Source organism: Mesoplodon densirostris, chromosome 2 (genome assembly GCF_025265405.1).
Source record: "Mesoplodon densirostris isolate mMesDen1 chromosome 2, mMesDen1 primary haplotype, whole genome shotgun sequence".
Classification (NCBI taxonomy): domain Eukaryota; kingdom Metazoa; phylum Chordata; class Mammalia; order Artiodactyla; family Ziphiidae; genus Mesoplodon; species Mesoplodon densirostris.
This window is the reverse complement of record NC_082662.1, coordinates 166,710,359-166,725,297: the sequence shown is the minus strand read 5'-3', so window position 1 is coordinate 166,725,297 and position 14,939 is coordinate 166,710,359. Positions and strand designations below refer to the sequence as shown.

Sequence of the window (14,939 nt, the reverse complement as noted above, 5' to 3'; positions counted from 1 at the left end):
CAAGGAGTACTTCCCAGAACTTCTGCTGCCAGTGTCCTTGTCCTTACGGTGAGGCACAGCCACCCCCGCCGCTGCAGAAGCCCCTCCAACACTACCAGAAAACTGAAGCTTAGAAGTTAAACATTTTGAGAGAGCAGGAAGATGGCGGAAGAGTAAGACACGCAGATCACCTTCCTCTCCACAGATACACCAGAAATACAGCTACACGTGGAACAACTCCTACAGAACACCTACTGAACGCTGGCAGAAGACCTCAGACCCCCCAAAAGGCAAGAAAGTCCCCACGTACCTGGGTAGGGCAAAAGAAAAAAGAATAAACAGAGACAAAAGGATAGGGACGGGACCTGCACCAGTCGGAGGGAGCTGTGAAGGAGGAAAGGTTTCCACACACTAGAAGCCCCTTCGCAGGCGGAGACTGCGGGTGGAGGCGGGGAAAAGCTTTGGAGCTGAGGAGGAGAGCGCAGCAACAGGGGTGCGGAGGGCAAAGCGGAGAGATTCCCGCACAGGGGATCGATGGTGCCGACCGGCACTCACCAGCCCGAGAGGCTTGTCTGCTCACCCGCCGGGGCGGGCGGGGCTGGGAGCTGAGGCTCGGGCTTCGGTCAGAGCGCAGGGAGAGGACTGGGGGCGTGAACACAGCCTGAAGGGGTTAGAGCGCCACGGCTAGCCGGGAGGGAGTCTGGGGAAAAGTCTGGACCTGCCGAAGAGGTAAGAGACTTTTTCTTCCCTCTTTGTTTCCTGGTGCGCCAGGAGAGAGGATTAAGAGTGCTGCTTAAAGGAGCTCCGGCCCGGAGGAAGATGGCGGAAGAGTAAGACGCGGAGATCACCTTCCTCCCCACAGATACATCAGAAATTCATCTACACGTGGAACAACTCCTACAGAACACCTACTGAACGCTGACAGAAGACCTCAGACCCCCCAAAAGGCAAGAAACTCCCCACATACCTGGGTAGGGCAAAAGAAAAAAAGAATAAACAGAGACAATAGGATAGGGACGGGACCTGCACCAGTGGGAGGGAGCCGTGAAGGAGGAAAGGTTTCCACACACTACAAGCCCCTTCGCGGGCGGAGACTGCAGGTGGCGGAGGGGGAAAGCTTCGGAGTAGCGGAGGAGAGCACAGCAACAGGGGTGTGGAGGGCAAAGCGGAGAGATTCCGGCACAGAGTATCGGTGCCCTCAGGCACACACCAGCCCGAGAGGCTTTGGCCGCCGGGGCGGGCGGGGCTGGGAGCTGAGGCTCGGGTATCGGCTTTCAGTCGGAGCGCAGGGAGAGGACTGGGGCTGGCGGCAGGAAGAGAGCCTGAAGGGGTTAGTGCACCACGGCTAGCCCGGAGGGAGTCCGGGGAAAGGGTCTGGAGCTGCCGAAGAGTCAAGAGACTTTTTTCCCTCTTGTTTCCTGGTGCGCGAGGAGAGGGCATTAAGAGGGCTGCTTGGGGAAGCGCCGGAGACAGGCGCGGACCTCGGAGACGGGCGTGGGACGCTGGGGCTGCTGCTGCCGCCGCCGCCGCCGCGGGGCCTGTGTGCGAGCGCGGGTCACTGTCCGCCCCGCCTTCCGGGGGGCCTGTGCACCCCGCCACTGCCGGGGTCCCGGGACCCGGGGACGACTTTCCCGGGAAAGCGCACGGAGCGCCTCGGGCTGCTGCAACGTCACGCCGGCCTCTGCCGCCGCAGGCCCGCCCCACACTGCGCGCCCCTCCCTCCCCTCTGCCTGAGTGAGCCACTGCGCGCCCCTCCCTCCCCTCTGCCTGAGTGAGCCACTGCGCGCCCCTCCCTCCCCTCTGCCTGAGTGAGACACTGCGCGCCCCTCCCTCCCCTCTGCCTGAGTGAGCCAGAGGCCCCGAATCAGCGGCTCCTTTAAACCCGTCCTGCCTGAGCGAAGAACTGACGCCCTCCAGCGACCTACGCGCAGAGGCGGGGCCAGGTCCAAGGCTGAGACCCGGGAGCTGTGAGAGCAGAGACAGGGAAATCTCTCTGTGCAGCCCCGGAGGCAGCGGATTAAAGCTCCACGGCCCATTTGATGTGCCCTGCGTCTGTGGAGTGCATAAATGGACAGAGAATCATCCTAAATTGAGGAAGTGGACTTTGAGGACAAGATTTAAGACTTTCCCCCCTTTTCCTCTTTTTACAACGAATTATCCCAAATTAAGGAGGTGGACTTAGAGAGCAAGATTTCAGACTTCTCGCCCTTTTCCTCTTTTTACAATGAATTATCCCAAATTGAGGAGGTGGACTTGGAGAGCAAGATTTTTGATTTTTCCCCCTGCTCTCTTTTTGTGAATGTGTGGATGAAAGGCTCTTGGTGCTGCAGCCAGGAGTCAGTGCTGTGCCTCTGAAGTGGGAGAGCCAACTTCAAGACACGGGTCCACAAGAGACCTCCCAGCTCCACATAATATCAAGCAGCGAAAATCTCCCAGAGATCTCCATCTCAACACCAGCACCCAGCTTCAGTCAACGACCAGCAAGCTACAGTGCTGGTCACCCTATGCCAAGCAACTAGCAAGGCAGGAACACAACCCCACCCATTAGCAGAGAGGCAACTTAAAAACATAATAAGGCCACAGGCACCCCAAAACACACCACCAGACGTGGACCTGTCCACCAGAAAGACAAGATCGAGCCTCAACCACCAGAACACAGGCATTAGTCCCCCCCACCAGGAAGCCTACACAACCTACTGAAACAACCTTAGCCACGGGGGACAGACACCAAAAACAACAGGAACTACGAATCTGCACCCTGCAAAAAGGAGACCCCAAACACAGTAACATAAGCAAAATGAGAAGGCAGAAAAACACACAGCAGGTGAAGGAGCAAGATAAAAACCTACCAGACCTAACAAAAGAAGAGGTAATAGGCAGTCTACCTGAAAAAGAATTCAGAATAATAATAGTAAAGCTGATCCAAGATTCTATTTCCAAGATCCAAAATCTTGGAAATAGAATAGACAAAATGCAAGAAACAGTTAACAAGGACCTAGAAGAACTAAAGATGAATCAAGCATTGATTAAAAACACAATAAATGAAATGAAAAATACTCTAGATGGGATCAATAGCAGAATAACTGAGGCAGAAGAACAGATAAGTGAGGTGGAAGATAAAATAGTGGAAATAACTGATGCAGAGCAAAATAAAGAAAAAAGAATGAAAAGAACAGAGGACAGTCTCAGAGACCTCTGGGACAACATTAAACGCACCAACATTCGAATTATAGGGGTTCCAGAAGAAGAAGAGAAAAAGAAAGGGACTGAGAAAATATTTGAAGAGATTATAGTTGAAAACTTCCCTAATATGGGAAAGGAAATAGTTAATCAAGTGCAGGAGGCACAGAGAGTCCCATACAGAATAAATCCAAGGAGAAATACGCCAAGACACATATTAATCAAACTGTCAAAAATTAAACACAAAGAAATCATATTAAAAGCAGCAAGGGAAAAACAACAAATAACACACAAGGGAATCCCCATCAGGTTAACAGCTGATCTCTCAGCAGAAACTCTACAAGCCAGAAGGGAGTGGCAGGACATAATTAAAGTGATGAAGGAGAGAAGCCTGCAACCAAGATTACTCTACCCAGCAAGGATCTCATTCAGATTTGATGGAGAAATTAAAACCTTTACAGACAAGCAAAAGCTGAGAGAGTTCAGCACCACCAAACCAGCTTTACAACAAATGCTAAAGGAACTTCTCTAGGCAAGAAACACAGCAGAAGGAATATACCTACAATAACGAACCCAAAGCAATTAAGGAAATGGGAATAGGAACATACATATCAATAATTACCTTAAATGTAAATGGACTAAATGCTCCCACCAAAAGACACAGAGTGGCTGAATGGATACAAATACAAGACCCATATATATGCTATCTACAAGAGACCCACTTCAGACCTAGAGACACATACAGATTGAAAGTAAGGGGATGGAAAAAGATATTGCATGCAAATGGAAATCAAAAGAAAGCTGGAGTAGCAATTCTTATATCAGACAAAATAGACTTTAAAATAAAGACTATTAGAAGAGACAAAGAAGGACACTACATAACGATAAAGGGATCGATCCAAGAAGAAGATATAAAAATTGTAAATATTTATGCACCCAACATAGAAGCACCTCAATACATAAGGTAAATACTAACAGCCATAAAACGGGAAATCAACAGTAACACAATCATAGTAGGAGACTTTAACACCCAACTTTCACCAATGGACAGATCATCCAAAATGAAAATAAATAAGGAAACACGAGCTTTAAATGATACATTAAACAAGATGGACTTAATTGATATTTATAGGACATTCCATCCAAAAACAACAGAATACACATTTTTCTCAAGTGCTCATGGAACATTCTCCAGGATAGATCATATCTTGGGTCACAAATCAAGCCTTGGTAAATTTAAGAATATTGAAATTGTATCAAGTATCTTTTCCGACCACAATGCTATGAGACTAGACATCAATTACAGGAAAAGATCTGTAAAAAGTACAAACACATGGAGGCTAAACAATACACTACTCAATAACGAAGTGATCACTGAAGAAATCAAAGAGGAAATTAAAAAATACCTAGAAGCAAATGACAATGGAGACACGATGACCCAAAACCTATGGGACGCAGCAAAAGCAGTTCTAAGGGGGAAGTTTATAGCAATACAATCCCACCTTAAGAAACAGGAAACATCTCGAATAAACAACCAAACTTGCACCTAAAGCAATTAGAGAAAGAAGAACAAGGAAACCCCAAAGTTAGCAGAAGGAAAGAAATCATAAAGATCAGATCAGAAATACATGAAAAATAAATGAAGGAAACGATAGCAAAGATCAATAAAACTAAAAGCTGTTTCTTTGAGAAGATAAACAAAATTGAGAAACCATTAGCCAGACTCATCAAGAAAAAAAGGGAGAAGACTCAAATCAATAGAATTAGAAATGAAAAAGGAGAAGTAACAACTGACACTGCAGAAATACAAAACACCATGAGAGATTACTACAAGCAACTCTATGCCAATAAAATGGACAACCTGGAAGAAATGGACAAATTCTTAGAAATGCACAACCTGCCAAGACTGAATCAGGAAGAAATAGAAAATATGAACAGACCAATCACAAGCACCGAAATTGAAACTGTGAGTAAAATTCTTCTAAGAAACAAAAGCCCAGGACCAGATGGCTTTACAGGCGAATTCTATCAAATATTTAGAGAAGAGCTAACACCTATCCTTCTCAGACTCTTCCAAAATATAGGAGAGAGAGGAACACTCCCAAACTCATTCTACGAGGCCACCATCATCCTGATACCAAAACCAGACAAGGATGTCACAAAGAAAGAACACTACAGGCCAATATCACTGATGAACATAGATGCAAAAATCCTCAACAAAATACTAGCAAACAGAATCCAACAGCACATTAAAAGGATCATACACCATGACTAAGTAGGGTTTATTCCAGGAATGCAAGGATTCTTCAATATACGCAAATCAATCAACGTGATACACCATATTAACAAATTGAAGGAGAAAAACCATATGATCATCTCAATAGATGCAGAGAAAGCTTTCAACAAACTTCAACACCCATTGATGATAAAAATCCTGCAGAAAGTAGGCATAGAAGGAACTTTCCTCAATATAATAAAGGTTTTATATATGACAAACCCACAACCAACATCATCCTCAATGGTGAAAAACTGAAAGCATTTCCACTAAGATCTGGAAAAAGACAGGTTGCTCACTCTTACCACTGTTATTCACCATAGTTTTGGAAGTTTCAGCCATGGCAATCAGAGAAGAAAAGGAAATAAAAGGAATCCAAATCGGAAAAGAAGAAGTAAAGCTGTCACTGTTTGCAGATGACATGATACTATACATAGAGAATCCTAAAGATGCTACTAGAAAACTACTAGAGCTAATCAATGAATTTGGTAAAGTTGCAGGATACAAAATTAATGCACAGAAATCTCTGGCATTCCTATATACTAATGATGAAAAATCTGAAAGTGAAATCAAGGAAACACTCCCATTTACCATTGCAACAAAAAGAATAAAATATCTAGGAATAAACCTACCTAAGGAGACAAAAGACCTGTATGCAGAAAATTATAAGACACTGATGAAAGAAATTAAAGATGATACAAATAGATGGAGAGATGTACCATGTTCTTGGATTGGAAGAATCAACATTGTGAAAATGACTCTACTACCCAAAGCAATCTACAGATTCAATGCAATCCCTATCAAACTACCACTGGCATTTTTCACAGAACTAGAACAAAAAATTTCACAATTTGTATGGAAACACAAAAGACCCCGAATAGCCAAAGCAATCTTGAGAACAAAAAATGGAGCTGGAGGAATCAGGCTCCCTGACTTCAGACTATACTGCAAAGCTACAGTAATCAAGACAGTATGGTACTGGCACAAAAACAGAAATATAGATCAATGGAACAGAATAGAAAGACCAGAGATAAACCCACACACATATGGTCACCTTATCTTTGATAAAGGAGGCAGGAATGTACAGTGGAGAAAGGACAGCCTCTTCATAAGTGGTGCTGGGAAAACTGGACAGGTACATGTAAAAGTATGAGATTAGAACACTCCCTAACACCATACACAAAAATAAGCTCAAAATGGATTAAAGTCCTAAATATAAGGCCAGAAACTATCACACTCTTAGAGGAAAACACAGACAGAATACTCTATGACATAAATCACAGCAAGATTCTTTTTGACCCACCTCCTAGAGAAATGGAAATAAAAACAAAAATAAACAAAAGGGACCTAATGAAACTACAAAGCTTTTGCACAGCAAAGGAAACCATAAACAAGACCAAAAGACAACCCTCAGAATGGGAGAAAATATTTGCAAATGAAGCAACTGACAAATGATTAATCTCCAAAATTTATAAGCAGCTCATGCAGCTCAATAACAAAAAAACAAACAACCCAATCCAAAAATGGGCAGGAGACCTCAATAGACATTTCTCCAAAGAAGATATACAGATTGCCAACAAAAACATGAAAGAATGCTCAACATCATTAATGATTAGAGAAATGCAAATCAAAACTACAATGAGATATCATCTCACACCAGTCAGAATGGCCATCATCAAAAAATCTAGAAACAATAAATGCTGGATGGGGTGTGGAGAAAAGGGAACACTCTTGCACTGCTGGTGGGTATGTGAATTGGTACAGCCACTATGGAGAACAGTATGGAGGTTCCTTACAAAACTACAAATAGAACTACCATACGACCCAGCAATCCCACTACTGAGCATATACCCTGAGAAAACCATAATTCAAAAAGAGTCATGTACCAGAATGTTCATTGCAGCTCTATGTACAATAGCCAGGACATGGAAACAACCTAAGTGTCCATCATCAGATGAATGGATAAAGAAGGTGTGGCACATATATACAATGGAGTATTACTCAGCCATAAAAAGAAACGAAATTGAGTTATTTGTAGTGAGGTGGATGGACCTAGAGTCTGTCATACAGAGTGAAGTAAGTCAGAAAGAGAAAGACAAATACCGTATGCTAACACATATATATGGAATATAGAAAAAAAATGTCATGAAGAACCTAGGGGTGAGACGGGAATAGAGACACAGACCTACTAGAGAATGGACTTGAGGATATGGGGAGGGGGAAGGGTAAGCTGTGACAAAGTGTGAGAGTGGCATGGACATATATACACTACCAAACATAAAATAGATAGCTAGTGGGAAGCAGCCGCATAGCACAGGGAGATCAGCTCGGTGCTTTGTGACCGCCTGGAGGGGTGGGATAGGGAGGGTGGGAGGGAGGGAGACGCAAGAGGAAAGGGATTTGGGAACAGATGTATATGTATGACTGATTCACTTTGTTATAAAGCAGAAACTAAAAAAAAAATAAAATTTGTGTTCATTAAATACATCACTAATAGAGTAAAAAGGCAAGCAGAGAATGGGAAAAGTTACATACAGTAAAAACAAATGGACCCATTTTCATAATATATAAATAATTCCAACAGAACTATAAAAAAATACAATCCAATTGAAAAATAGACAAAAGATTTCTACAGACACTTTATAAAAGATGATTTCCAAATGGCCAATAAATATTTGGAAAAGGCACTCAAGCACATCAGGGAAATACAGATGGAAACCATGGTGAGATACCACTATAAACCCAACAGAATTATTAAAATTATAAAGACTGAGAAAACTATGTACCAAAATTGTACCCTTTGCCCCAACAGTATCACTCCTATATATATATACTCAACAGCAGAAATGCATACATATGTTCACCATAAGACTTGTACAAAAATCTTTATGGCAGTATTATTCATAAGAACCCAAACTGTAAACAACTCAAATGTTGTACAAAAGCAGAATGAATACATTGTTATATATTTATAAAAGGGAATATAGTCATCCCTCTGTATCCACAGGAGATTGGTTCCAGGACCCCCGGGGATATCAAAATCTGCGGATGCTCAAGTCCCTTATATAAAATGGTGTAGTATTTGCATATAACCTAAACACATCCTCCTGTATACTTTATCTCATCTCTAGGTTGATTATAATAGTAAATACAATGTAAATGCTATGTAAATAGTTGCCGGTGTGCAGCAAATTCAAGTTTTGCTTTTGGGAATTTTCTGGAATTAAAAAAAATTTTTTGTTTTGATTTGTGGTTGCTTGAATCCATGGATGCACACCCTGCAGATACAGAGGGCCAACTGTACTACAGCAATGAAAATGAATGAATTATAGCTACATCCAACAATATGGATGAATTTCATAATGTAATGTTGATTAAAAGAAGGCTTATGTAATTACACAATATATGATTTCATTCATATAAATTTTAAGAACAGGCCTAAGTAATTTAGGGTGTTAGAAATCTTTGGGTAAAGGGAGAGGGATAAAGTATGTGAGGGTTTCCAGAGTACTGTTATTTTTCTATTTCTTGGCCTGGATGGTGATTATACATTCATTTTGTGATAATTCATTAAGCTGAAGACTTATCATTGGTGTACTTCTCTGTATGTCTTTTTATAGTTCAATAAAGAGGTTTAAAAATCAAGGCTTACTACCTACCTAGCAAAGGGTAACCCTCATTTCTGTTGCAGATGAGGTATGCCATCCCAAACATGCTGAAGAGAAGAAAAGAAAAGATGTTAGCATCAAAACAGGGAAATACTGAGAGCCAGAGGGACTAGTTCTTAGTTCCCAGAAAGCCTCCTTTTCAGTCTCTAACAGGAATCTATCCCCTGTTATCAAGGGGTCTATCAAGGGGTGCAGATGCCAAGAGGAAGGGAAAGGAGAAGTTCTTACCTGGTAATAGAGTCTCCAAACAACTTATGTAGCTGCCTTTACCACAGCACCTGGTACGTTGTTCAAAAAATGCTTGTTGAGTCTGCATTGGTAGAACTGACCCTTTTCTAGGGAAACCAGACACCCAGTATGGGACCCAATACAGTTAGATGTGTTATACTGTCTCACAGCATGGAAAGATTCTACCAATTGCTCAAACAATGACAGTTCACCTTTGTGGAGCACATGCTATGTGCCTGGCAGTTTCAAGTGCTGTACATGTACCATTTTCTTTACTCCTGACAAAAACCTTATTAAGAAGGTATTATTATTATGTCCATTTTACAAATTAGAAAATTGAGGTACAGAGAATTTAACTTGAACAAGATCCCATGGCTAGTGGTGACAGAGGATAGTGACAGAGTCAGTATCTAAAACTAGGCTAGGGGCATATGTTTGCCCACTGCATAATATCATCTCTTGAAGGGGCCTTTTTAGACAAATGGCTCATTCCCTTGTTTATACTATTATACTACCTTGTTATGCCTCTGTTATAGCTCATACCAAAGTTTCCTAGGTAATATACACCTAATTTTGTGTATGTTGTCTTCCCCATTAGATTTCAGGACAGGAACCAGGCCCTGTTCATATTTGTATGTGTATTTCTATAGTCTCTTATTTGCAGAGATGGTACAGAGAAACCATAAAGGGGGCAGACTTTGGGATCCGATAGTCCTGGTAGTTTCAGAAACAGTAGAGAGTTTCTGTGGTAGACTGACTGTATAAATGGTGCCACGTCTTCATCCTTACTTGTATCTATGTCCTTTGCTATGTACTGTACCTTTGCAGTGTCCTCCCACCCTGGGCTCAGACTTGTGAATGTTTTGGCCAATGGGATGTTAGCAAACATGACATAGAGGCTTGAAAAATGCTTGCTCTATCTTGATCTTCTGATATTGCCATGACTACATGCCTGGGTTAGCCCAATATAAGATGAGACACATAGAGTCAAACTGTCCCAGTTATGTCAGCCAAAATTCCCAGTTATTCCACCTGAGGTCATCCTGGATCAGCCAACAACCTGTTGAACCCCAGGCATGTCTAGGAAAGATCATCCAAATCTGCCAAGATCAGCTGAACCCCACATATTCATGAGATAAATAAAAATTTACTGTTGTATACAACTGAGGTTTTGTGGTTGACTATAATGCAGCATTATTGTGGCATTTTGAACCTTGGCTCAATTATTTACTAGATTTATGACTATGGACAAGTCATTTAACATCTCAGAGTCTCAGTTTTTAAATTTATATAATAGGGTTAATAATAGTTTGTTTCTACCTCATATAGTTGATATTGAGGTAAAGTGCCTAATATTTAATAAGGGCTCACAAAAATTATTATTCATTCATTTATTCGAACAGCATTTTATTGATGATCTACACATGCCAAGAACAGTGCTGAGCCCTGGGAATACAAAGATGAATAATAAAGACTCCTTGAACCAATTATAGCCCCGATTCTGTCATCTGACCCTTTAAGACCTAGATTCTAGCTTGCTAGTATAAAGAATAATACCTTTTCACTTTCCATCCACCAAGCACTTCCATATAGAGCTTTCCATGCTGTTCATTCATTTATTCATCATTACTGATGCCTACCAAGCATTGGGGATATAAGAATGAACAAGAAATAATCACTATCCTCAAAAAGTTCCCAGTGTAGTAGGTGAAAAGGCACATCGAGTCTGTGATTGTGATGAGCGTAATGAATGTTCTAATGTGCTATAGAGTTACACAGAGGAGGAAACAGCTAAACTGTCTGAGCTGGGGCTGGGTAGCTTCCAAAGGCAGCTTCAGAGAGGAGGAGATCCTTGAGCTGGATTTCAAAAACTGACTGTGTTAGCATACGGTATTTGTTTTTCTCTTTCTGACTTACTTAACTCTGTATGACAGACTCTAGGTCCACCCACCTCACTACAAATTTCATATGGAATCTAAAAAAAAAAAAAAGAAAATGGCTCTGAAGAACCTAGGGGCAGGACAGCAATGAAGACGCAGAGGTAGAGAATGGACTTGAGGAGACGGGGAGGGGGAAGGGTAAGCTGGGATGAAGTGAGAGAGTAGCATTGACATGTATACACTACCAAATGTAAAATAGAGAGCTACTGGGAAGCAGCCACATAGTACAGGGAGATCGGCTCAGTGCTTTGTGACCACCTAGAGGGGTGGGATAGGGAGGGTGGGAGGGAGACGCAAGAGGGAGGGCAATATGGGGATATATGTATACATATAACTGATTCACTATGTTATACAGCAGAAACTAACACAACATTGTAAAGCAATTATACTCCAATAAAGATGTTAAAAAAAAATACTGACTGTGGTTTTCCTAGGAGACTGGGGATGGAATGAGTGAAAGGGAAGATAATCCCCTTAGAACCCCCCCTGGCACCCCACCCAGAGGAAAGGGCACAGGAGGAGATGAGGTAGGAAAGGCAGGTGGTTACTTTGTATGTCATTGCAAGGAATTTGAAAATTATCATGAAAATGATTGGAAGATACTGAGGGGTTTTAAGCCCCAATGCGAGAGCAAGTTGGGCTTTGAGGGAATGTATTTCACTAAACACTTAGAGGAGGAGCAATCCCTGTCAATGCCTGGACACACAATTGACATGATCAATAGTTAATGGTTGGTGATTGGGTCCATGTGGGTCCAAATAGAAACTCGAATGAGGGGATTCTCTGTTCTCTTTACACAACCTTTGAAGAATTACCCTCATAGTCTCAGAACTGAGGGTACAATGGGATCTTCCACCGTGCTATAGTATCAGCAGGATGGAGGAAGATGAAGGAATTTGAAATCTGGGCCTTGGTCTGGGAAGGAATAGATTTTAATTTCATGAGCTGGCTTTGAATCTGAAATGGGTGACCTGTCATTTTGCTATCATACTTGTCCCACTTCTTTACTAAAAAGTACTGCAAGATCAATGCCCCACACTCACACTTTCTCATTAAGGCCCAAACACTGATACACTGGTCCAGAATCTGCAACACCTTTCATGACTTTCTTTGGAAGCTCTTTAAAAAAGTAGGCTGGTAGGTTGCTGCCATTGTAGGTGACGGAGTCACAGGTCACGATTCCTGGGTAGTACATCATCATCCTGGCAGCTATGTTGACTTTTTGACCAATGACTATAATAAGGAGAGAGAAAGGCAAAGAGCTGGGAGAAAACAGCCATTGAACTGAGTGTAATCTGAGGCATACTGTCCCCAAACGGCATTGTTACCCTTTACTCCCTTTGCCTCTCATGGATGACACAGCAATCTCACCTTCAACTACCCACATTCAGCCAATGGCTATTTAAAAATATATAAGGAGTTAACTCATTTAGCCACCTGGGAGGCTAAGGGGATGATCTGCTCAGGGATAGCTGGACCCTGAATATGGAGAGGATTTTGTTAAGTGGGATGGTGGACAGGGCCTGAGGGCCCTCAGATGAGGTATACTTGGTCTTCTGCTACAAGAGAGATAAGCAGAAGCTTGTGCCTGGAACAGTGATCTCCAATTGGTTCTGCATGTTCCTGTGTATGAGCCTTCATTTAATTTTTTAAGAGTGAGTAAATGGGGCTGGAAGGAGTGTGTGTGTAGAACTGGTTTAGGGGATATTGTAAGAGGTAATATACTGTAGTGCACAGAGTCTGAAAGCAGGTTATGCAGGTTTGGATCTCAGCTCTACCTCTAACTACTATATGTAAATTACTTGGGCAAAATACTTGAACTCTTCCATGCCTCAGTTTTCTAATCTGTAAAATGGGGTTGATAATAGTACCTCTCTCAGAGGGTAGTTTATGAAGATTAATGAGTTAATACACATAAAGAACTTCGAGAAGTGCCGGGCTGCTAGTAAGCCCTCAGTTAATACTACTACTAATTAGGTATTAAATGTTGCACTTTGACATAAACTTGAATATTCCTGAGTAAGATATTCATTTTTTAAAAACAGTTTATTATGGGGAAATTTGACCATACAATAAAGCATGGTATCATCAATCTATATACCCATCACCCAGTCCCCAAAACCATTAACCCGTGGCCAATCCCGCTCCATCCCCATTCCCATCCACTCTCCACCCTGTATTATTCTGAAGAAAATCTCAGATGTCGTATCATTCCAGACATAACTATTTCAGTTTTATATGTATTCAGTATTTTAGATGTATTATTTCTGAACATTTAAAACCGTAATAGGATTGAAGAGGAAAAAGCAGTGAAATCTTAAGATAACACCTACTTACTATTTCCTTTTGAGATTAGTACTATTTATCAGTAATGCCAATATTCATAATTTTTAAGAAGCAGTCCTGGGGCTTCCCTGGTGGCGCAGTGGTTAAGAATCCCCCTGCCAATTCAGGGGACAGGGGTTCGAGCCCTGGTCCAGGTAGATCCCACATGCCACGGAGCAACAAAGCCCGTGCGCCAGAACTACTGAGCCTGCACACCTAGAGCCCGTGCTCCGCAACAAGAGAAGCCACCGCAATGAGAAGCCCGCACACCGCAACAAAGAGTAGCCCCCGCTCGCCGTAACTAGAGAAAGTCCGTGCGCAGCAACGAAGACCCAAAGCAGCCAAAAATAAATAAATTTTAAAAAAAAAGCAGTCCTAACCTATCCCAGGAATTAAGAGGAGTAACTGTTTAATGTGAACAGAAAATTAACATAAAGGCCCATCGTCCCACGAGCTTAAGGCCCCCCATGGCTCCCCTCCAATGACTGCATATTTCTTATACTCAATCATAGCCCCAGAAGTGCATATTTACAATCATTGAGCTGTCCAGGGGCAAAGCTATATGGCTTGGTTCCATCTGGAAGACTGCAAACTTTCTGAACGCAGGGCCCACGTCTCACTTATTTTTGTCCTTCCTCCCACCAAGCCCAGTGGCAAGGCACAGTGTTTGCTGAAAGGAAGATGGAGATAAGTGAGCCCAGCACACCTGTGTACTCGTGCCTCACAGAGTGTCCAACGATTCCGCAGAAGACAATCCCGCTGGCCACGCCTATGGAAACAGTGCTGGCTCCAGGCAGAAAGAGAGTTGTGAGGAAAGAGAAAAAGACAGTGAGCACAGAGAAGGCAGGGAGGGTGGGGACAAGGTGATGAATGGGATGGGGGAGGGGTGGGAAAGGATTTTCAAGAAATAACTCTCTTCCCTTTGTAGTTAGGTTAGGGCAATTGTACATGGCCTGGAGATGTAAAGGAGGGGCAGTTTGTGACAGAGAACTGAGTTCTTAGAAGAGATAACTCAGTTCACTTTTCTGCTACTTTTAAGTATTCATCTGATCTATTTTTCTGTAAAATAAGCTCATCACCCCAAATGGACTTTCAATATAGAATGACTTTGAGTAACAATTTTAACTATCTTTTGTGATTGCTAGAAAGAACAAGGTCATTGTTTTGAAAGGAAGTAACTCAGTGTGTGGCATCAAAAGCTAACTTTGCTAATGCACACAGATGACTAGAGGCTGAGAAGGTGGAATATTTAGGGCAAGGGGTGGTACCTGTTAGAGTAGACCAGAGTGGGCTGCAAGTAGGGTCACTGGGGTGCTCAGTCTGGGGGAGCCTGAGGGCACTGGG

General features: G+C 42.5%; 1 protein-coding gene across 1 annotated transcript in view; it reads right to left on the bottom strand.

The window, feature by feature from the left end:
• ADCY10 (adenylate cyclase 10) overlaps window positions 1-14,939 on the bottom strand; it is a 98,463-nt gene that overhangs the window by 64,827 nt on the left and 18,697 nt on the right. Inside the window, exons 10-12 of the mRNA XM_060088611.1 lie at window positions 14,302-14,378; window positions 12,314-12,503; window positions 9,094-9,149 (exon numbers count right to left, since the gene is read on the bottom strand). Of these exons, the coding sequence (XP_059944594.1) occupies window positions 9,094-9,149; window positions 12,314-12,503; window positions 14,302-14,378 (323 nt within the window). The remainder of the gene's footprint in view (window positions 1-9,093; window positions 9,150-12,313; window positions 12,504-14,301; window positions 14,379-14,939) is intronic.